The following is a 20,297-nucleotide window of genomic DNA, read 5'->3' on the forward strand; positions in this document are numbered from 1 at the left end:
CTCCCGTTGCTCTTCTTCACCAACACAACATTAGCGAGCCACTCCGGATACTGCACTTCCTTGATGTGGCCTACGGCGAGGAGTTTCTGTGTTTCCTCTTTAATCGCCTGCCTCCTTTCTTCATTGAACTTCCTTCTTCTTTGACGGACCGGCTTGACTTGGGGGTCCATTGCCAAATGATGGGACTAAAAGTCGGGATCAATTCCCGGCATATCTGAGACGGACCACGCAAACGCATCCAGATGTTTACTTATCACCTTGGCGATCTGGTCCCGCGTCTCTTCATCTAAGGTTTTTCCCAGCTTGAATGTCTTGCCACCGATCTCCTTCTCGAGCCAATCCTTGACCGGCTGGGGCCTCCTTTCACTGACGATGACCGCCCTTGCGATTCCTGACTCCCTGGTGACCTCCGGGCGGTCGCCTTCTTCCTCTATCCGGGCGACGTTCGCCACATTTGGCATCGCCACATCCCCTTCAGCGATTACTTGAAGTGTAGTGCCTGCAACTTGCCGGTTCTCCTGTCTGGGACTTGCACCAGGGGGTGGCGTTGTTCTTACATGGCACATTGATCGCCTGTTTCTGAGGCTGTTTTCATAGCACTTCTTTGCCTCCTTTTGATCAGAGCGGATGGTGATAACCACCCCGTCCATCGAAGGTAGCTTGACCTTCATATGCCTAGTGGAGGGCACAACTCCTATCCTGTTGAGCGTTGGCCTTCCTAACAGGATGTTGTATGCTGAAGGGGCATTCACGACCAGGTACCTGATCTTCTCTGTTTGCGAAACTGCCCCATCTGTGAATGTCGTTCTCAACTCAATGTATCCCCTGACCTCCACTTGGTCACCAGGAAAGCCGTATAGGCAGCCCCCATACGGCCTCAGATGGTTTGGGGACAACTGTAACTTCTCGAAAGTTGGCCAGAACATCACGTCTGCCGAGCTCCCTTGATCGACCAATGCTCGATGAACCATCCTTCCCGCCGTGACGAGCGAGATCACAATGGGATCGTTGTCGTGGGGCACAACGTCCCTGAGATCTTTTTTGGTGAACGTGATGTCCACATCGGGCGAATGATCCTCAAAAGCCTCTACTGACATTATGGACCTAGCATACTTCTTGCGTTATGACGCAGTACACCCACCGCCCGAGAACCCACCCGCTATAGTGTGGACCTCGCCGTGGATGGGCACCTCGTGCTGCTGTCCCTCGCCACTCGCTGATTGCAAAACTGACGGTTGTCCTGTCTGCTTCTCCACCAAGTAGTCCTTCAAGAAGCCATTCTTTACGAGTTCATCCAATTGGTGACCCAGCGCCAAACAATTGTTAATATGATGCCCAAATGCTTCATGGAATTCGCACCATGATTCCTTGTGGGGTCCCAGCACCTTGTTAGACTTCACCGGTGGCCTCAACCTGTCGGCTATGTTGGGCACCGCGATCAGATCTTTGAGTTCCATCACGAAGTTGTGCCTCGGTGGCCTGTTTCCTTCTCTCCTTTCCTCTACTTGACCCCTAGGCTGGGTCCTCCTTGGCTCGTAGGCGCGCTTCCTGTCTAAGTGTTTTCTCTCCGTGGCGGTTTGGTGAACCCTAACAGGTTGCGTACGTATCTGTTCCTTGGGCCGCGCGGGCACAGCGGTCGTGCACTTCTCGTACGCCTCACCTTCTGAGGCGATGTGCTCTACCGCTCGTCGCCTTATTTCAGCAAAAGTTTTGGGGCGGCTGCAGTTAAGCGTTTTACTGAAAGATCCGGGACGTACCCCCTTCCTGAACGCGTACACAATCATGGGTTCCTCCGTGGTGCCCACTTTCACCACTTGTGCCCCAAAACGGCTTATGTATTCTTTTAGGGTTTCGCCTTGGAACTGCTTAACGTCGAAAAGGTCGTATGAGACTGGGGCGGGAGTTCTGTTGGCTAGATACTGCTCTCTGAATAGTTGTGAAAGTTGGGCGAAGGACGTGACGTGGCCCTCTAGGAGGTTGATGAACCAATCCATAGCCATCCCCGTCAAGGTGCTCTTGAAAAACTTGCACCTCACGGCGTCTGAACCGCCTACCAGCAACATCTGTGTGTGGAACGCCGTGAGGTGTGCCTCAGGATCGTCCACCCCCGTGAAGGTCGCTTTGGGTCCCGTGAACGTATTGGGAATCGCTGTCTCCAGAATTGCCTGCGAAAACGGTGTTGTGAATTCCCTGGGTGGGGATGCAGCCTCAGGCTCGTCTCTGCCACGCCATCCACGGTGTATTTCCTCATTGGCGCGGTGGAGCTCGTTGTTTCTTGCTTGAGAGGCTGCCAGATCCGCCTGCATGCGCTCCTGTTCCACCTTTGAGGCTGCCATTGCGTCCTGCATCCCTTGCATCATACCCATGAGTTGTTGCAGGGTCATCTCTTCACTTCTGGCGCGTGCTGGTCGGGTGGTCATGGCTCTCTGGAGATCCTCTCAACTTATCTGGGCTTTGAAAACTAGGACTGAAAACTTGTGTGGTGGAACCGATGTTTATATCGGCCCCACGGTGGGCGCTAGATGTTCCTGCCGGTTGACCGGGATCGTCTTTGCGCGTGGCTTGTCCCTGCGAGCTAGGGCACCTTCGTCTTGCTCCGTCTGTGAATACCTGAAAGAAGTGAACAAAGGGGCGCCCTCGCGGCCGTTTGCACTCCGACGATCAAGTCAGCTAGCGAGAAACATCAAAGACTGTACTGAAAGGCTAAAACTGTGTTGCCCTAGTTGCCTTGTGCTTTCAGCGGATGCGCTGTCAAAAACAATTAGGGTTTGTGCTCTGTGTGTCTATCTGAGAACTAGGTTAAAACTCGTGTAACTGTAAAAACGTACCTTACTAGGGCTCTTCGTGCCCTTTATATAGGTGAAAACTAGGGTTTACCTCTGCGTTGCTGCTATTATCTAGGGTTCCTTGGAGAAGGTCCTTGCGCCGCTATCCTTAGGATCTTAAGGTATCTGGCCCATGGACTTCCCTTATCTGGAGTGCAATGAATAACCTTGCGGCCACTTGGGCTCTAACTTGAGCGCTGTATCTCTCGCGCCATCATACTATTTGGGCGCCAACTCATGCGCCCCAATCACTGGTTACGTGCCCTGGGTATGTCTCCCTTTCTCTTGTACCATGCACGTGGTTTAACCCCATGACGTGGCCCTCTCACAGGTCGTATCTATACCAGGGTTTCTTAGCAGTGGTCGTGGGTACTTTACGAGCCAGGTTTACCCCCTGCTGGTACTAGAACTTATGGCCTTGGAGCCACCTTTCTTTACCTTGTTACTGTTCTGGACTGTCGAGGCTATGCTTCATCTTGGCGATGTCTCTCTTAGGCGACGTCCCTCTTAGGCCATGTCTCCATTGGGCGACGTCTCTCTATGTATTGACTTTGACTTTGACTTTTGGTCAATCACCCCGAGACGGTACACAAGCCCTTCAGTCTTAAGCTATTTATTATAGTCCAAGATTTTCTCTTTTTATTTGTTGTTTATGTTGTTTCATATGTTATATTAAATTATTATATGATTCGTGCAATGTATGTTTTGGACATAGTTTGTTCATTTTAATAAAATAATGAATGAATTCATCAATATAGACAGATGTTATGAGTTTAAAGCACATAAAATTACAAATAGTAAACACAGATGCAAGCACGAAACCATGTGACATATTTGTAGTACAGGTGTGAAGATTTATATTTGGTTTGTGATAAGTAAGCAAGGTAAGCACATAGTAGAATCACATGCATTAAAGTGGACTTCAACCTTTGTGTGCAGTTTACTGATGAAGTTTTTGTGGACAATGAAAAGACAAAGGAAGGACCCTCACAAGGAAGGCGGAAGCAGTAGCACAGTAACTTTCTTTTCTAATCACCAAACCAAGCCTTTGAGATTAGTTTGTTGGATGTATTATTGTGTTTATTGTTGGACACAACCGGTGTGAAAGGTTGTGATTTTTGTTTGTATAAATATTACAAGATTTGTTAATTTGGTTGGGGATTTGAAGTCTAAACTCCCAAGTTCCATGGAAAAGTTCCCTAATGAAGTTTTGGTTAATTATGTTGTTAATATACTACATCATTCTAGTTATATTATATTTGATTTGATTGGTTACTAATATTATATTCAACATTATCTTTGTAATAAAATGATGGATTGGGCTAGGCCATAGTTTATATGGATGTATTAAGAAAATAAAGGTTACATTTATTATTTTGACATGAATGATTTAAAAATAAGTATTTCTATTTTTAAGTAATAGTTATTACCATTTACTTTTTTAGTGTATTGTTCATAGCATTTTCTTAGGTAATTGAAAAAAATATTTGTGCGTAAAAAGAAACTTGTATTTGGTAATGGTGAACAGAAACAAAAGTTATTTGGAATTTGAAGAAAAAGAAGAGGTAGAATATTTCAACTTTGTTGGGATAGAGGCACACTTAATTACACATGCAATTTAGGAGATTTAAAGGCAACATATTGTTGCATCAGTAGAAGTATTTGTATTGTTGTACATAGGTTGCACTTGTTGCTAACTATGTCATCCACTAATACGAACATCAATTTGGAAGGTCCAGAGAAAGATCGTTGTAAGTCAGAGTATATGTCATATCTTTTTCATTTGGAGCAGTGTCACGACATTATCATCATGGGACCTAAGTCCTTTATACAACTATGTGAATGACTAAGAGGTTCTCGGGTGCTAAAAGATGCATACTAATCCACAATTAAGGAATAAGTGACTAAATTTTTAAACCTTTTGGGTAAGGGTGGGCAAAAAATCCAAATTACAAAATCCAATCCTTAATTATCTAAATCCATATTAGTTTTGATCCACTTAAATGGATTTATTTCAAATCCAAATCCATATTTTTGGATTTTAAATCCAATCCATTTAATTGGATATGGATTAGATATGGATTGGATAGATTTTTGGATTATCCAATTTGTATTTTGGGTTGGATTTTGACTCGGCCCGATCCAGGTTGAGCCAAGACAATTCAGGCGCAGGTTGAGCAAAGTTGACCCAAGTCCACGTCGAGCTGAATGGGCCCGGACCGATGTCAAGCCGAGCGGGCCCGGACTGATGTTGAGCCAAGCCGGTCCAAGCCGATGTCGAGCCGAGGGGGCCAGGGCCGATATCTAGTCATTCGAGCTTGGGCCAATGTTGAGTCGTGCGAGCCCGGGCCGATGTCTAGTCGTGCGGGCTCGGGCCGATTTTGAGTCATTCAGGCCCAGGCCGATGTCGAGCCGAGCGAATCCAAATCGATGTCGAAGTGAGCGGGTCTGGTCGATGTCGAGACGATCGGGACCGGACCGATGTCGAGGCGAGCGGGCCCAGGCCAATTTCGAGGCGAGCGGGCCCGGGAAGATGTCGAGCCGACCGGGCCCGAGCCGATGTCAAGCAAACTGGGCCCGGGTAGATGTCGAGTCGAGCGGCCCCGGGCCGATGTCGAGTCGAGCGGGCCCGGGCCATTGTCGAGTCGGGCGGGCCCGGGCCGATTTCAAGCTGACCGGACCAGGGCTGATGTCGAGTCAACTGGGCCCGGGTCGATGTCAAGTCGAGCGGGCCCAGGCCGATGTCGACTCGAGCGGGCCCAGGCCGATTTCGAGCGAGCGAGACTGGACCGATTTCGAGGTGAGTGGGCTCGGGCAGATGTCGAGACGACTGGGCCTGGGCCGATGTCGAGGCGACCGGGCCTGAGCCGATGTCGAGGCGACCAGGCCTGGGCCGATGTCAAGCAAACTGGGCCTGGACATATGTCGAGCCAAGCGAGCCCAGGCCGATGTCGAGTCGACCGGGCCCGGACAGATGTCGAGCCGACCGGGCCCGGACAGATGTCGAGACGACCGGGCCTGGGCCGTTGTCGAGCCGACCGGGCCCGGGCCGATTTCGAGCCGACCGGGCCCAGGCCGTTGTCGAGCCGACCAGACTCGGGCCGATGTCGAGTCGAGTGGGCCCGGGCCGATGTCGAGTCGAGTGGGCCCGGGTCGTTGTCGAGCCGAGCGTGCCTGGGCCAATGTCGAGTTGTGTGGGCCCGGGCCGATGTCGAGTCAAGGGGGCTCGGGCCGATGTCGAGGTGAGCGGGCCTGGGCCACTGTCGAGCCGACCAGGCTCGGGCCGATTTTGAGCCGATCGGGCCCGGGCCGATGTCGATCCGAGCGGGCTTAAGCTGATGTCGAGCCTAACGGGCTCGAGCCGATGTCGACGGGCCCGGGCTGATGTCGAGTCGTTCGGTCGAGGCTGATGTTGAGTTGTTCGGGCCTAGGCTGATGTCGAGTTGTTCGGGCCGAGCCGATGTATAGTCGTTCAGGCCCGGGCCGATTTCGAGTCGTCCGAGTCGGGGCCGCTATTGAGTTGTCTGGGCCCAAGCCGATGTCGAGTCGTCCGGGCCCGGACCGATGTCGAGTCATCTGGGTCGGGGCCGATGTAGAGCCGAGTTGGTCTGTGTTCAGGTTGAGTCGGCTTAGGCCCAGTTCGAGCCAAGTTAGTCTTTATCCATATCAAAATGGATTTAATGTAATTGACAAAGTGGATTTAATATAATTAACAAAGTGGATTTAATTTGGATTCAATCCAGTTTAAATGGATTTTAAAAAAATCCAAATATATTTGATCTAGTTAAAGTGGATATGGATTTTAAATCCAATCCACTTATTTGGTTTTGGATTGGATGTAGATTGGATTTTGGAAAATCCAATCCATGCCCACCCTACTTTTGGGTCATAATATCAAAACCGACACCATTTCTTCTTTTTTTTCACTGATATGGGGAGATTGTCAGTCAGCATTTCCATAATGTTTTGAAGGCCATCATTGAATTGGAAGACGATTATTTACTTCAACCATCAGGAAGAGAAGTGCAACCACATATTCTTAATAGTCCAAGATTTACCTATATTTCAAAGATTTTTTTGGGGTCATCAATGGAATCCATGTACGAGTAAAGGTTATTTGATCCATTTCAAGGTAGAAAATATTACTTGACCCACAATATTTTTTCAGCATGTTATTTTGACATAAAATTCCTATATGTACTAGTGAGTTGGGAGGGAATTTTTCTGATTTGAAAATATTGAAAGATGCACTTATGAGGGAGGATTCATTGGTCATTCCTAAAGGTTGGAGGGCTTACAAAGCTCATAATTTATTTAGTCATCTTAAGTTTTTATTGTATTCACTAAGTACTAAATATTTTTTAATGTAGGAAATATTGTTCGAATATATGGCCTTAAACAATAGGGGGTTGAATTGTTTAAGAGGGGGTTTTGAAAACTTTTTCAAGTTTAATGAAATTATTTGTATAAATCCAGAACAGGAATCAAGTTAGCCAAGAACTCAAGCAGTTACACATCAATACACAGAAAAACAATCAGTTGTTTATATCAGTTAAGCTTAAAACAAAATTTAAATGAGTTCAGGATAAGAGAGAATCACACAAACAGTTTATACTGGTTCACTCTTAAGCCAAGAGCTACATCGAGTCCCCAGAAAACCACTGGGTAATCCACTAGGCAATCAAACCAGATCACCAAAGTAGTGACCTTGAACCCTTCACGAAACACACTACCTTTGGCAAACCACACCAAGAGTATTGATCTTGAACACCTCAAGAACACACAACACTCATTGGCAACACAACACCAGAAATACAGTAGGTTTAGAAAGGACTACTCCTGATCACAGTACAATCTGAATTGAATACAATTGCAATCTTATTCCACTCTCACTTGAAAATCCAAAGCTTGATGTGAAACTTGAAATCTTATAATCAAATCTGTCAAACTGAATTTCTCAAAGTTGTTTCTTATTTGTTTGAAAACATAAACAAACCATTTATATTTTCCAAAGATTGGTCAAAGCATTTAATGAAGGAGCGTATTCAATTAGAAAACATTAAAAACAGACTCACCATTCAAAATTGAATTTTGTTAGGATTTTCAAAGAAACAAACAGTTGAAACCACAAAACAACCGATTGTTTTCGTTTGACAGTTAACTCAACCAAACCAAAACAGTTTTCAACCTTTTTCAAAACTCCTAAAGAGTAAAACAACCGGTTGATTCGACAAAACAACAGGTTATTTTTCACTTAGTTGGAAAAACACTTGATTTAAAAAAGTCAAAAGTCAACATATGGTGGGGCCCCTCAAGGGACCCAAGGAAGAAAGTCAACAAAATGACCACTTGAGGCGTCGTTTGTGGGAAGGCGTCGCCAAGGTGTAGGCGTCGCCAAGTTAAGGCATCGACGGTGTCACCCCCCGATACCCATGGTAGGAAAGACCATGGAGGGGGCGACACTGCGAAGAGCCTCGGTACCTCAAGACAGTAATAAAGAGAAGAGAAAGGTGGCTTCAAGGTCATAGTTCTAGTACTAGTAGGGGGTAACCTGACTCACGAAGTACCCACGCCACCACTGGGAGACCCTAGGACATATACGAACCATGAGAGGGCCACGCCCAAGGGAGAACCACGTGCATGGTACAAGAGAAAGGTAGATACGCTCCCAGGGAAACTGATTAGAGACTGGGGCACATGAGCTGGCACCCAGAAAATCACCCCTTTTCGCAAATGCACTCCAAGAAGAAGGACTTACACAATGGATTATCCCTAAGTTGGGTTACGACGTTGTAAGGCCCTCCACGAAGAGTAACGATCAAGTCAGAAGAACACGTGGCAACAAGCACTGAAAAAATCAAGGCTTTCCTAAAAATTCGCTAAGGTACGCGTTAATTCAGTTAAGTTTCGAATGTTTCAAGGCAAGTTTTTATACGTTTTCAATGCGCTTTAACGCGCTTGAAAGGGATCCAGTTTTTGACCTAATTCTCACAGTTTACACAGAGTCACGAAAAACCCTAGTTGTTTCACGGCTCACCCACTGTGCGCACAAACAATTAGGGCAACACAGTACTAGTTATTCAGTATTTCGACCACTTTCAGAGCATCCTTTCACGGTGTTCCGATACGGAGGTGTGTCCCTTTGATGTTTCTCGCTAGCTGACTTGATCGTCGGAGTGCAAACGGCCGCGAGGGCGCCCCTTGGTTCACTTCTTTGCAGGTACTCACGACAGTGCAGAACGGAGGTGCCCTAGCTCGCGAGTAGAAGCCACGCACGAAGACGTCCCTGGTCAACCGGCGGGAACATTTGGCGCCCACCGTGGGGCCGATATAAAACGTCAGTCCCATCACACATTTTTCCAATTCCAGTTGCAGTTCCCAACCTATTTCCAGTTCTCAAATCACATATAGTCAAGAAGGCTTCCAGAAACCACGATCATGAGACCCGCACGCGTTAGGAGTGAAGAGATGACCATGCAACAACTCATGGGCATGATGCAAGGGTTGCAAGAAGCAATGGCAGCATCAAAAGCGGAGCAAGAGCGCATGCAGGCGGATCTCACAGCATCTCAGGCGAGAAACGATGAGCTCCACCGCGCCAACAAGGAACTGCGCCGCGGATGGCGCGACGTAGACGAGCCCGAGACTGCCACCCCAACAAGAGAATTCTCAACGCCATTCTCACAGGTGATCCTAGAGACAACAATCCCCAACACATTCACGGGGCCCAAAGTAACCTTCACAGGGATGGAGGACCCTGAGGCGCACCTCACTGCGTTCCACACGCAGATAATGCTGGTAGGCGGTTCTGATGTCATAAGGTGCAAGCTCTTCATGAGCACTTTGACTGGGATAGCCATGGATTGGTTCATCAGCCTCCCAGAGGGTCACATCACGTCTTTCACACAGCTCTCGAGGCTATTCAGAGAGCAGTATCTAGCCAACAGGGCCTCACCCCCAGTTTCATACGACCTATTCGACGTGAAGCAGTATCAAGGTGAGACCCTGAAAGAGTACATAAGCCGCTTCGGGGCGCAGGTGGTGAAGGTGGGTATCACAGACGAACCCATGATCGTGTACGCATTCAGGAAAAGGGTGTGTCCTGGGTCTTTCAGCAAGTCACTCAATCGCAGCCGCCCCAAGACTTTTGCTGAAGTAAGGCGTCGGGCGGTAGAACACATTGCCTCTGAGGGTGAGGCATATGAGAAGTGCAGGATTGCTGCACCCACACGCCCAAGAGCGCAAATACGCACACAACCTGCTAGGGTCCACGAAGCCGCCACAGAAAGAAAGAACCAAGACAGGAAGCGCACCTACGAGGCAAGGAGGACCCAGCCTAGGGGTCGAGCAAAAGGAAGGAGAGAGGGAAATAGACCTCTAAGGCACAATTTTGTGGTGGAACTTGAAGACCTCATCGTTGTGCCCAACATAGCTGACAGGTTGAGGCCACCGGTGAAGTCTGACAAAGTGCTGGGACCTCACAAAGAATCATGATGCGAATTTCACAAAGCATTAGGGCACCATATTAACAACTGCTTAGCGTTGGGCTATCAGTTGGATGAGCTTGTGAAGAATCGTTTCCTAAAAGATTATCTCGCTGGGTCTACTACAGTCACAGCCACGGCGACACCAGAGGAAGGTCAAGCGCACGAAATGCCGACTCACGGAGAAGTACACACCATTTCTGACGGCTTTTCCGGAGGAGGACTCACTGCCTCTCAACGTAAGAAATATGTGAGGTCAATAAGTTCAGTTGTTGAGGAATTTCCGGATGACCCGTGGGAGTCAGACCTGGTTTTCACAAGAGCTTACCTGCGAGATGTCGTCCCACACGATAATGACCCCGTGGTCATTTCAATAGTCACAACGGGAAGAAAGGTACATGGGGTTCTTGTCGACCAGGGCAGTTCTGCAGACGTCATGTTTTGGTCGACCTTCAACAAGCTACAGTTATCCTCTGACCTGCTAAGACCCTACACTGGATGCTTGTACGAGTTTGCAGATAACCCAATGGAGGTACGTGGCTACCTGGAGCTGAGGACGACGTTTACTGATGGAGCGGCGTCGCGCACTCAGAGCATCCGGTACTTGGTGGTTAACGCCAACTCAGCCTACAACATCTTGTTAGGCAGACCTGCCTTGAACAGATTAAGGGCAGTGTCCTCCGCACGCCACATGAAGATGAAGCTACCAGATCTTAGTCGCAAAGTAATTGTAATCAAGTCAGATCAGGAAGAGGCCCGTAAGTGTTATGAAAATAGCCTGAAGACGAAGAGAGGCGTGGTCATGGTGATTGAACGACCACCAATTTCAGATTCGCGAGTGGAGTTAGAACCATTGGAGGAAACGACGCCCGCGGAGTCCATGCCTGTCGAGGCTACACCTGTGGGGGCGACGCCTATAGAAGATGCACGTACAAAAGGAGGATACGGTGACGCCTCGCCAATGGAAGAAGTATACGGAGAGGCCTCGCCCATGGAAGAAGAGTCAGGGGAGGCGATGCCCGATGTATCCGATAAGGCGACGCCTATAGAAGAGGACCCCATGAATGAGTCTCGCGCAGAGAACGAGCGGAGTAAGCAACCCCAACCAGTGGACAACCTGGTGGAAAGACAGATAGGGGGTAAGATGTTCAAATTAGGACGCTTCTTGAGCCAGGAAGAACGAGAAGAGGTAGTTGCGGTGATCTCGCGCCACCTAGATGCATTCGCGTGGATTGCGGCGGACATGCCGGGCATCGACCCAGATTTCTTATGCCACCGTCTTACCATGGATGTCAAGGTTCGCCCTGTGCGGCAGAGAAGGAGGAAGTTCAACGAGGAACGATGCCTCGTCGTGAAGGAAGATACGCAGAAGCTGCTAAGCGCTGGGCACATCAGGGAGATACAATACCCTAAGTGGCTGGCCAACGTCGTTCTAGTGAAGAAAGCAAATGGGAAATGGAGGATGTGTGTTGACTTCACAGATCTGAACAAGGCATGCCCCAAAGATTCATACCCACTGCTCAACATCGATGCGCTAGTTGATAGCGCCTCGGGCTGCAAGATGTTGAGTTTCTTGAATGCATTCTCAGGTTACAATCAGATCAAGATGCATCCAAGGGATGAGAGCAAAACGGCGTTCATGACGGAGACAAGCAGCTACTGTTACAAGGTGATGCCATTTGGGTTGAAAAATGCAGGCGCGACCTACCAGAGGCTGATGGACAAGGTTCTTGCACCCATGCTGGAAAAGAACGTGCAGGCCTACGTAGATGACATGGTGGTGACTTCACACGAGAGAGGGCAGGACGCAATGGATCTGGAAGAGCTGTTTGCTACCATATCAAAGTATCGCCTCAAATTAAACCTAGAAAAATGCGTTTTTGGCGTGGAAGCAGGAAAGTTCTTGGGATTTATGCTCACTGAAAGGGGAATAGAGGCAAACCCTGACAAGTGTGCAGCTATTATAGCCATGAGGAGCCCAATCTCAGTTAAAGAAGTCCAGCAATTGACTGGGAGGATGGCAGCTTTGTCAAGGTTTGTGTCTGCTGGAGGGGAGAAGGGCCACCCTTACTTCCAATGCCTCAAGAGGAATAAACGTTTTGCATGGACAGATGAGTGTGAAGCAGCGTTCCTCAAGTTGAAGGAGTACTTGGCGACGCCACCTGTGCTCTACAAGCCTCAAGTGGGCGTCCCCCTCCGATTATACTTTGCGGCGACAGAGTGGGCCATTAGCTCTGTGTTGGTCCAGGAGCAAGACCAAGCGCAGAAGCCCATTTATTTCGTAAGCAAGGCCTTGCAAGGCCCAGAGTTGAGGTACCAGTCGCTGGAGAAGGCGACGTTAGCAGTGGTGTTCTCAGCCAGAAGGCTCCGCCACTATTTCCACAGTTTCACAATGGTGGTGATGACGAACCTCCCCATCTAGAAAGTACATCAAAAGCCAAATGTAGCAGGGAGGATGGTTCGCTGGGCGGTAGAGCTGTCGGAGTTTGATATCCAGTATGAACCCAGGGGGTCCATCAAAGGGCAAGTCTATGCTGACTTCGTGGCAGAGCTCTCACCAGGAGAAGACCCTCAAGAGGTGGAGTTAGGGTCACAGTGGATGCTCTCAGTGGATGGATCCTCCAACCAGCAGGGAAGTGGCGCTAGAATAATCTTGGAAGGGCCTAATGGAGTGTTGATCGAGCAGTCTTTACGCTTCGCCTTCAAAGGAAGCAATAACCAGGCAGAGTACGAGGCGCTGATTGCTGGGATGCTTTTGGCCAAAGAAATGGGCGCTCAAAGCCTCCTGGCAAAGAGTGACTCACAATTGGTCACAAGGCAAGTAACTGGAGAGTACCAGGCAAAGGATCCACAGATGGCCGCATACTTGAGATACGTCGAGGTGTTGAAGAGAGCCTTCGCCGCGTTTGAGCTGGTGCATGTCCCTAGAGAGCAAAATGCTAGAGCTGACTTGCTTGCCAAGCTGGCCAACTCAGGCAAGGGGGGAAGGCAGAGGACTGTCATCCAAGAGACGCTCAAAACGCCGCGAAAGTTTGTGGCAGACAACAGAGTGGACGTCCTTCACATTAGTACAGCAAGAGGAAAGCCAAGGAGCCTACGCTCTTTGGGTCAAGGTACGACGAGGGCACCCTGCATCAGTACCTACGCAACCTCAGCGAAGGAAGAGGAGGGCGTACAAATATACGCCTTGGAGGAAGGCGATACATGGATGACCCCTTACAGGCGATACCTCGCGGATGGGATCCTTCCAGCGGAACCAGAAGAAGGAAAGAAGGTCAAGAGGAACGCCGCAAGGTACACCTTAGTGGATGGGATATTATTTAGACATGGATTTACGCACCCTATCTTAACGTGCGTATGTGGCGACGAGTGCACCAGGATAATGGCGGAACTCCACGAAGGTATTTGTGGAAGCCACGTGGGAGGAAGGTCCTTGGCATACAAGGTAATATGTGCAGGTTTTTTCTGGCTAACGATAAGAGAATACTGCGTGCGATACGCCCAGCGTTGCAAGCAGTGTCAGATGCACGCTGATTGGCACAAGGCGCCGTCAGGGGAACTGAGATCTATATACAGCCCATGGCCTTTCCATAATTGGGGAATTGATATCCTAGGCCCGTTCCCACTGGCGATAAGGCAGATGAAGTACTTGATCGTTGCCATCGAGTACTTCACCAAGTGGATAGAGGCAGAACCAGTGGCACAAATCACTGCGCACATGGTACAACACTTTGTTTGGAAGAACATTGTGTGTCACTTTGGGGTGCCGAGGCGTCTCATTTCAGACAATGGCACCCAGTTCGCGAGCCAACAGTTGGGGAAGCTGTGTACAGAAGTAGGAATCAAGCAAGTGTTTGCATCAGTCAAACACCCCCAAACGAATGGGCAGGTCGAGTCAGCGAATAGAGTTTTGTTGAGAGGTTTGAAACGCATATTAGAGAAAACTAAAGGGGCGTGGGCAGAAGAAGTACCGAGGATTGTGTGGGCGTACCACACCACGTCTCAATCTTCCACCATGGAGACGCCTTTCAGCCTAGTGTATGGATCGAACGTCATGATCCCAGTAGAGATCCACGAGACCTCGCCTCGTTTCTTAGGCTTTGTGGCAGAAGAATCCAATGAAGAAAGGAAAGTGAACCTAAATCTGATAGACGAAGCCAGAGAAGAGGCGAGAATTAAGGCTGAGGCTGTGAAAAAGAAGAGTGAAGCGACAATACAGCTCTAAGCTGAAGTTGCGACAATTCCAAGTTGGGATCTAGTCATGAGGAAGGCTCACCCTTACGAGTTGGAAAACAAGTTGTCTCCCAAGTGGACTGGACCGTTCAGAGTAATCAAAGCCAAAGGGAATTGTTCATATAAGTTAGAGACTTTAGAAGGAGGCCCCATCCCACGTAGTTGGAATGCGACGAATTTAAAGTTTTATTTTATTTGAAATTTTGTAAAGGGGACACTCTTTTTCCCTCCTGGGGGTTTTTTAACGAGGTCACCCAAATAAAGAAAAAAGAAGTTTAAGATATTTTTGCCTTAGTTTTTCCCTCTCATGTAAGATCAAAAAGATTAAAGAAACAAAGACAAAGATTCAAGGCGTCGCCAAGATGAAGCGTCGCCAAGATAAGGCGTCGCCAGAAGTAGGCATCGCCAGATAAAGGAGCGAAGGTCAGATGCAAAGCAAGATAACAGGTATGCTCAGTATGAGTTAAAAATCCAGGTGCCTAGTCCTTGAGTAGGGGTTAAGGGATTCCTTCGGGACACCCCCTCCTCAGGTATGATTAGCTAGCCCTGGTATCAGACGTTAGACGAAGGCTAAAATTTGGGTGCCTAGTCCCCGAGCAGGGGTTAAGGGATTCCTTCGGGACGCCCCCTCCTTAGGTAGGAACAACTAGCCCCAACGTCTGATGTTTAGAACACACTTCGCCTTGGTGTTTTCAGACACCCTGAGGACGATACGGCGCTGCTGTAGTGAGCCCTCCTTAGGCGTGGGCACCAAGCGTGAAGAGATAAGGGCTAAGTCGCACTGGTGTTTGGACACCCTGTGGGCGATACGACACTGTTGTAATAGGCCTCTCCACGGGCGTAGGCACCAAAGCGCGATTTTTGTCCCAAGTGCTTAGACAACGCTGAGGATACCCAGAGCAAGTCTCTCCTTGAGCGTAGACACCCAGTACAGGCAGGATAGGTCCTCCACGCCTTCGAGCGATGTCGAGGCCACAGAAGAATAGATAAGTCATCCTCGCCCTCGAGCGATGTCGAGGCCAGAAAAGAAGAGACTCCCTTTTCATCCTAAAGCGATGAGAAAGTCAGTACTGCCTTCGGCTACGAGTGCCTCGGACTCAAGATAGGTAAGTAAGAAGCAGGTTGAAGATTTTATAAGTTCAGAAGGAAAAAGAAATTTGAAGATTAAGAAGAAGAAGCGTAAAAGCGTGAGTCATTAGAGACAAGAGAAATACGCAAAGGTAAAATCCTCCTTTGCCTTTCGGCAATGACTAGGCAGGCGACGCCTTCATGAGGAAGATTCCTTACAGATACGAAGGCCAAGTAAGGTTCTGAGCGAAAGGGCCAAAAGAAGGGTGCGCCTCGCAACTTAAGAAGAAAGAATAAGAGGGAGAGCCACGTGCTACTTAAGGAGTTAAAGGCGAAGCAAAAAATAAATGCATCGAAGGCAAGTACCAGTTATGCCTTTGATATAGAAAAGAAAACATAAGCAGATAAAGCGCAAGAAGAGTTGAAGGAAGATAACATTTAAGTAAATTCAAAAGTTTTTTTTTTTTGATCAGCAATGAATAAATAAAATTAAAGGGGATACTTCAGGGGTATCCCAACCCATATACAGTAACTAGAAGTGGACTTCCTATATCATCCACAAGCGAAACTCTCCTTTATGGTTGGAGCAGACCAACCATAAAGTGAGAAAACCCTACCCAAAAAAATAACCAACATCGGCGACCACCGATTACACATATGGTGAACGCCGCTTTATCGATCGGCGATCATGTTGACCTATGGAGAACGCCGCTTCATCAACCGGCGATCATGTTGATCTTTGCATACCTACGGCGACCACCGACTACACACATGGAGATCGCCGTTTCATCGCCGGCAATCATGTTGTCCTTCTATAACTTCAGCAACCTCCGACTACACACATATGGAGAACGCCGCTTCTGCGATCGACGATCATGTTGACAAAACGCCGCTTCATCAACCGGCGATCCTGTTGACCTTTGCATACCTTCGGCGACCACCGACTACGCACGCATGGAGATCGTCGTTTCATCGACCGACGATCATGTTGGCCCTTGCATACCTTCGACGAGCACCGACTACGCCTGCGTGGAGATCGCCTTTTCATCGACCGGCGATCATGTTGACCTTGTATAACTCCGGCGAACATGGCGGAATTTGCCTCATACAAACCTTGCTGGATTTGAATCTGCACACATCAGTGAATACCTACAGCATATCATGGCCCCTTCTTGCAACCTGCTAGACATCCATACTTGTCATCCATGTGGTACGCAGCCACAGCCCATAAAAATCTGCCACAAAACAGGATACATCCAAGCTTCGGGTCAAAAGGAACCTCTAGGATATCCTCTTCCATTCATTGCATGTGAGACCTGCAGCAAATTACTTATAACTACTGATACAGGACCAAGGGTTCATCACCCAGTCAGAGAAGGAATAACAGAAGTTATGTCCCCTATGTTTTAGCCACAACCAAGATTTAAGTTGGGCCTTATGCAACACCTATTCTTCGTCCACTACACATTGATTGAAGACCACGTCATTTCTATGCTCCCACAGGCTCCGTACTATAGCTGCCCAAACCCCTCTCCATACCATATTTTGTATTTTACTGCCATGAGACAAGGAAAAGCCTTCAAAGTGGATCGCAATGTCATTATGTTGGACAAACAGAATACCAAACCATTTAAAGCACTTATTCCATACTCTACGTGCACATTTACATTCCACAAAGAGGTGTTGACAAGACTCCTCCTCTACCAAACAAAGAGCACACCTTGTGGTATTGAGCACAATCCCTCTCCTACTCAAGCCCAACCTTGTTGGGAGTCTCCCCAGCAACGCCCTCCAAGCCGTAATCAACACATTAGGGAAAGTCTTCGTCTTCCATAGGATACTAAACACCTCTTTTTTAGGGCCCCTTTCAGACTTGGTTAAGAATTCGTAAGCTGATTTTACCGAGAAGCGACCAGATTCATCACAAGACTCCTCCTCTACCAAACAAAGAGCACACCTTGTGGTATTGAGCACAATCCCTCTCCTACTCAAGCCCAACCTTGTTGGGAGTCTCCCCAGCAACGCCCTCCAAGCCGTAATCAACACATTAGGGAAAGTCTTCGTCTTCCATAGGATACTAAACACCTCTTTTTTAGGGCCCCTTTCAGACTTGGTTAAGAATTCGTAAGCTGATTTTACCGAGAAGCGACCAGATTCATCACAAGACTCCTCCTCTACCAAACAAAGAGCACACCTTGTGGTATTGAGCACAATCCCTCTCCTACTCAAGCCCAACCTTGTTGGGAGTCTCCCCAGCAACGCCCTCCAAGCCGTAATCAACACATTAGGGAAAGTCTTCGTCTTCCATAGGATACTAAACACCTCTTTTTTAGGGCCCCTTTCAGACTTGGTTAAGAATTCGTAAGCTGATTTTACCGAGAAGCGACCAGATTCATCGCTTTTCCATACCTGGGTATCCTTCATATCCTTCCTGAGGTTAACCCTAGAGATATGATTAACAAGCTCCGATTCTAAGAGCGATTCCCACTCGAATCTGCTTCTTCTCCATGTTAAAGACCACCTTCACACCAAGTCATCCCACTCGCCTACCTCCTCCACTTTCTGTCCTTGGTTCAACGAAAGAGAAAATAATCTTGGATACAAGGTTTTTATGTTCGAATTACCAGCCCATGCGTCCTCCCAGAACCTTGCTTTATCCCCACCACCTATTTTCCATCCAACTTGTTCCTGGAACCACCCATCTCCTCCTCCTTCTCTACACACCTTCATCAAGTCTCTCCACCACCAAGACTGGTATTTCACAGGGACACGGGCACTACTTGGGTCCGTGTCGTACTTAGAATCCAGAACTTCCTTCCATCTTCCTTTATCATCAGATATGCACCTCCATTTCCATTTAGCCAACATCGCATGGTTGAACTTTCTAATATCTCTGATGCCCAGCCCACCTTCCCCTTTCGACTTGCATATGTCTTCCCACTTAATCCAGACAACAGGCCTGCTCTCCTTACCCCATCCCCACAAGAATATCCTCTGGATACTAATAATGCTCTTGCAGACCACCTCCGGAGCTTTGAACAGGGATAGATAGTAGAGAGGAATGGCCGACATAACAGAATTAATAAGACATAGCCTACCTGCCATGGACAGAAATCTCCCTTTCCATACACTAAGCCTTGATTTTAGCTTTCTCAGGACCGGCTCCCAAAACTTCTTCCTCGGATTACCCCCCACTTCAATACCCAGATAGATAAAAGGAACCTCCAGCTGTAAACAATTCAAAGTCTTCGTATAGCAATCCTTATTGCTTTTACAGACGTTTATGCCAACTAGCTTAGACTTATGGAAATTGATCTTCAGGCCAGATGCTACCTCAAACCCCCGGAGGATCGCCTTTAAGGTGAAGACATTGGAAAATGCATCCTGGCATAGAAACAGCGTGTCATCAGCAAACTGTAGCATACAAAGATCTACCTCACTTCTACCAACATGGAGACCAGCATAAAGATTGGCCCTCACGGCTTGCCTAACTAGTCCTGCAAGCCCTTCAGCTGCCACCAAGAAGAGGAAAGGGGCGAGGGGGTCTCCCTGCCTTAATCCCCTTGATGGGTGGAATTCCTCTGTGGGACTTCCATTGACCAGAACTGACACAGATGGTCAGACATCCTTTAATCCACATGATCCATCTACTATGGAATCCCAGTCTTTGTAACATGTCATAAAGGAAATCCCAGCTAACTGAGTCGTAAGCTTTCTCAAAATCCACCTTAAAACACAGCCCACTCATTCGGCGCCTCCTTAGATCCTCAATGACCTCGTTGGCCGTTAGGACACTGTATAGAATACCTCTGTCCTTAAGGAAAGCTGATTGACACTCATCAATAACAAAGGGTAACACTTTCTTTATCCTCTCTGTCAGCACCTTGGAAATTACTTTGTACATAACACCCACCAAAGAGATAGGTTTATATTGCTCGAGCTTAGCCGGGTCCCTGACTTTTGGAATAAGTGCAACAAAAGAAGCGTTACAACCCTTGGGGATGCACCCCGTCTCATGGAAGAGAGTCATCGCCTCTACTAACGCGTCTTTGAAAACCTCCCAACACTCTTTAACAAAAAGCAAGTTGAATCCGTCTGGTCCAGGGCTCTTAGACCCATCACAGAGCCACACAGCGTCCCTTATTTCATCCACTGAGAAGACCTTAATTAGACTGAGATTGTCCTCATAAGACAGAGACTTGAAATCGACCTTGTCTAGTCTTACACCGAGATCTTTCGTAGCCTTAAACCTGCTATCGAAGAGCTTCTTCGCTTCAAAGCGGACAGTACTAGGTTCCTCAATCCACTGGCCCACTACCTCCACGCCTTTTACTTCATTTCTAAGCCTTCTCCATCTCAGAGACGAATGGTAGAATTTAGTACAAGAGTCCCCATTTTTGAGCCAGCTAGCTCTAGCCTTTTGACAGAAAAGGGACTCCAGCTTCTTATCTATAACCATCAACCGACTCCCCAGTTCGCCTCTTTTCAATCTATCATCTTCCCCCAGCCCGTCCAGACAATCTTTACAATCCAACTCCTCTATTTCCTGCAGAATCAAGCTTTTTTGAGTTTGAATGTTACCAAACACTTCCTTGTTCCAAATTTTGAGATCTCCCTTCAACCTCTTCAGCTTCTCCTTGAAAGACACAAAAGCATTCCCCTCGGCGGGGTAAGAGGACCATTTCTC

The 20,297-nt window shown here is 48.0% G+C and overlaps 2 protein-coding genes across 2 annotated transcripts; one reads left to right on the plus strand and one right to left on the minus strand.

Annotated features, from left to right (window-relative positions):
* Positions 1–1,121: 1,121 nt before the first annotated feature.
* Positions 1,122–2,420, minus strand: LOC137817396 (uncharacterized). The gene has a single exon (XM_068620687.1). It carries the CDS (start codon positions 2,418–2,420, stop codon positions 1,122–1,124), a length of 1,299 nt encoding a protein of 432 aa, XP_068476788.1.
* Positions 2,421–10,478: 8,058 nt separating this feature from the next.
* Positions 10,479–11,952, plus strand: LOC137817397 (uncharacterized). Its single transcript, XM_068620688.1, has 2 exons — positions 10,479–11,801; positions 11,899–11,952. The coding sequence occupies exons 1-2, from the start codon at positions 10,479–10,481 to the stop codon at positions 11,950–11,952; spliced, it is 1,377 nt and encodes a 458-aa protein (XP_068476789.1).
* The last annotated feature ends 8,345 nt before the right edge of the window (positions 11,953–20,297 follow it).

The sequence above is a fragment of the Phaseolus vulgaris genome, unplaced genomic scaffold (genome assembly GCF_000499845.2).
Source record: "Phaseolus vulgaris cultivar G19833 unplaced genomic scaffold, P. vulgaris v2.0 scaffold_43, whole genome shotgun sequence".
Classification (NCBI taxonomy): Eukaryota; Viridiplantae; Streptophyta; class Magnoliopsida; order Fabales; family Fabaceae; genus Phaseolus; species Phaseolus vulgaris.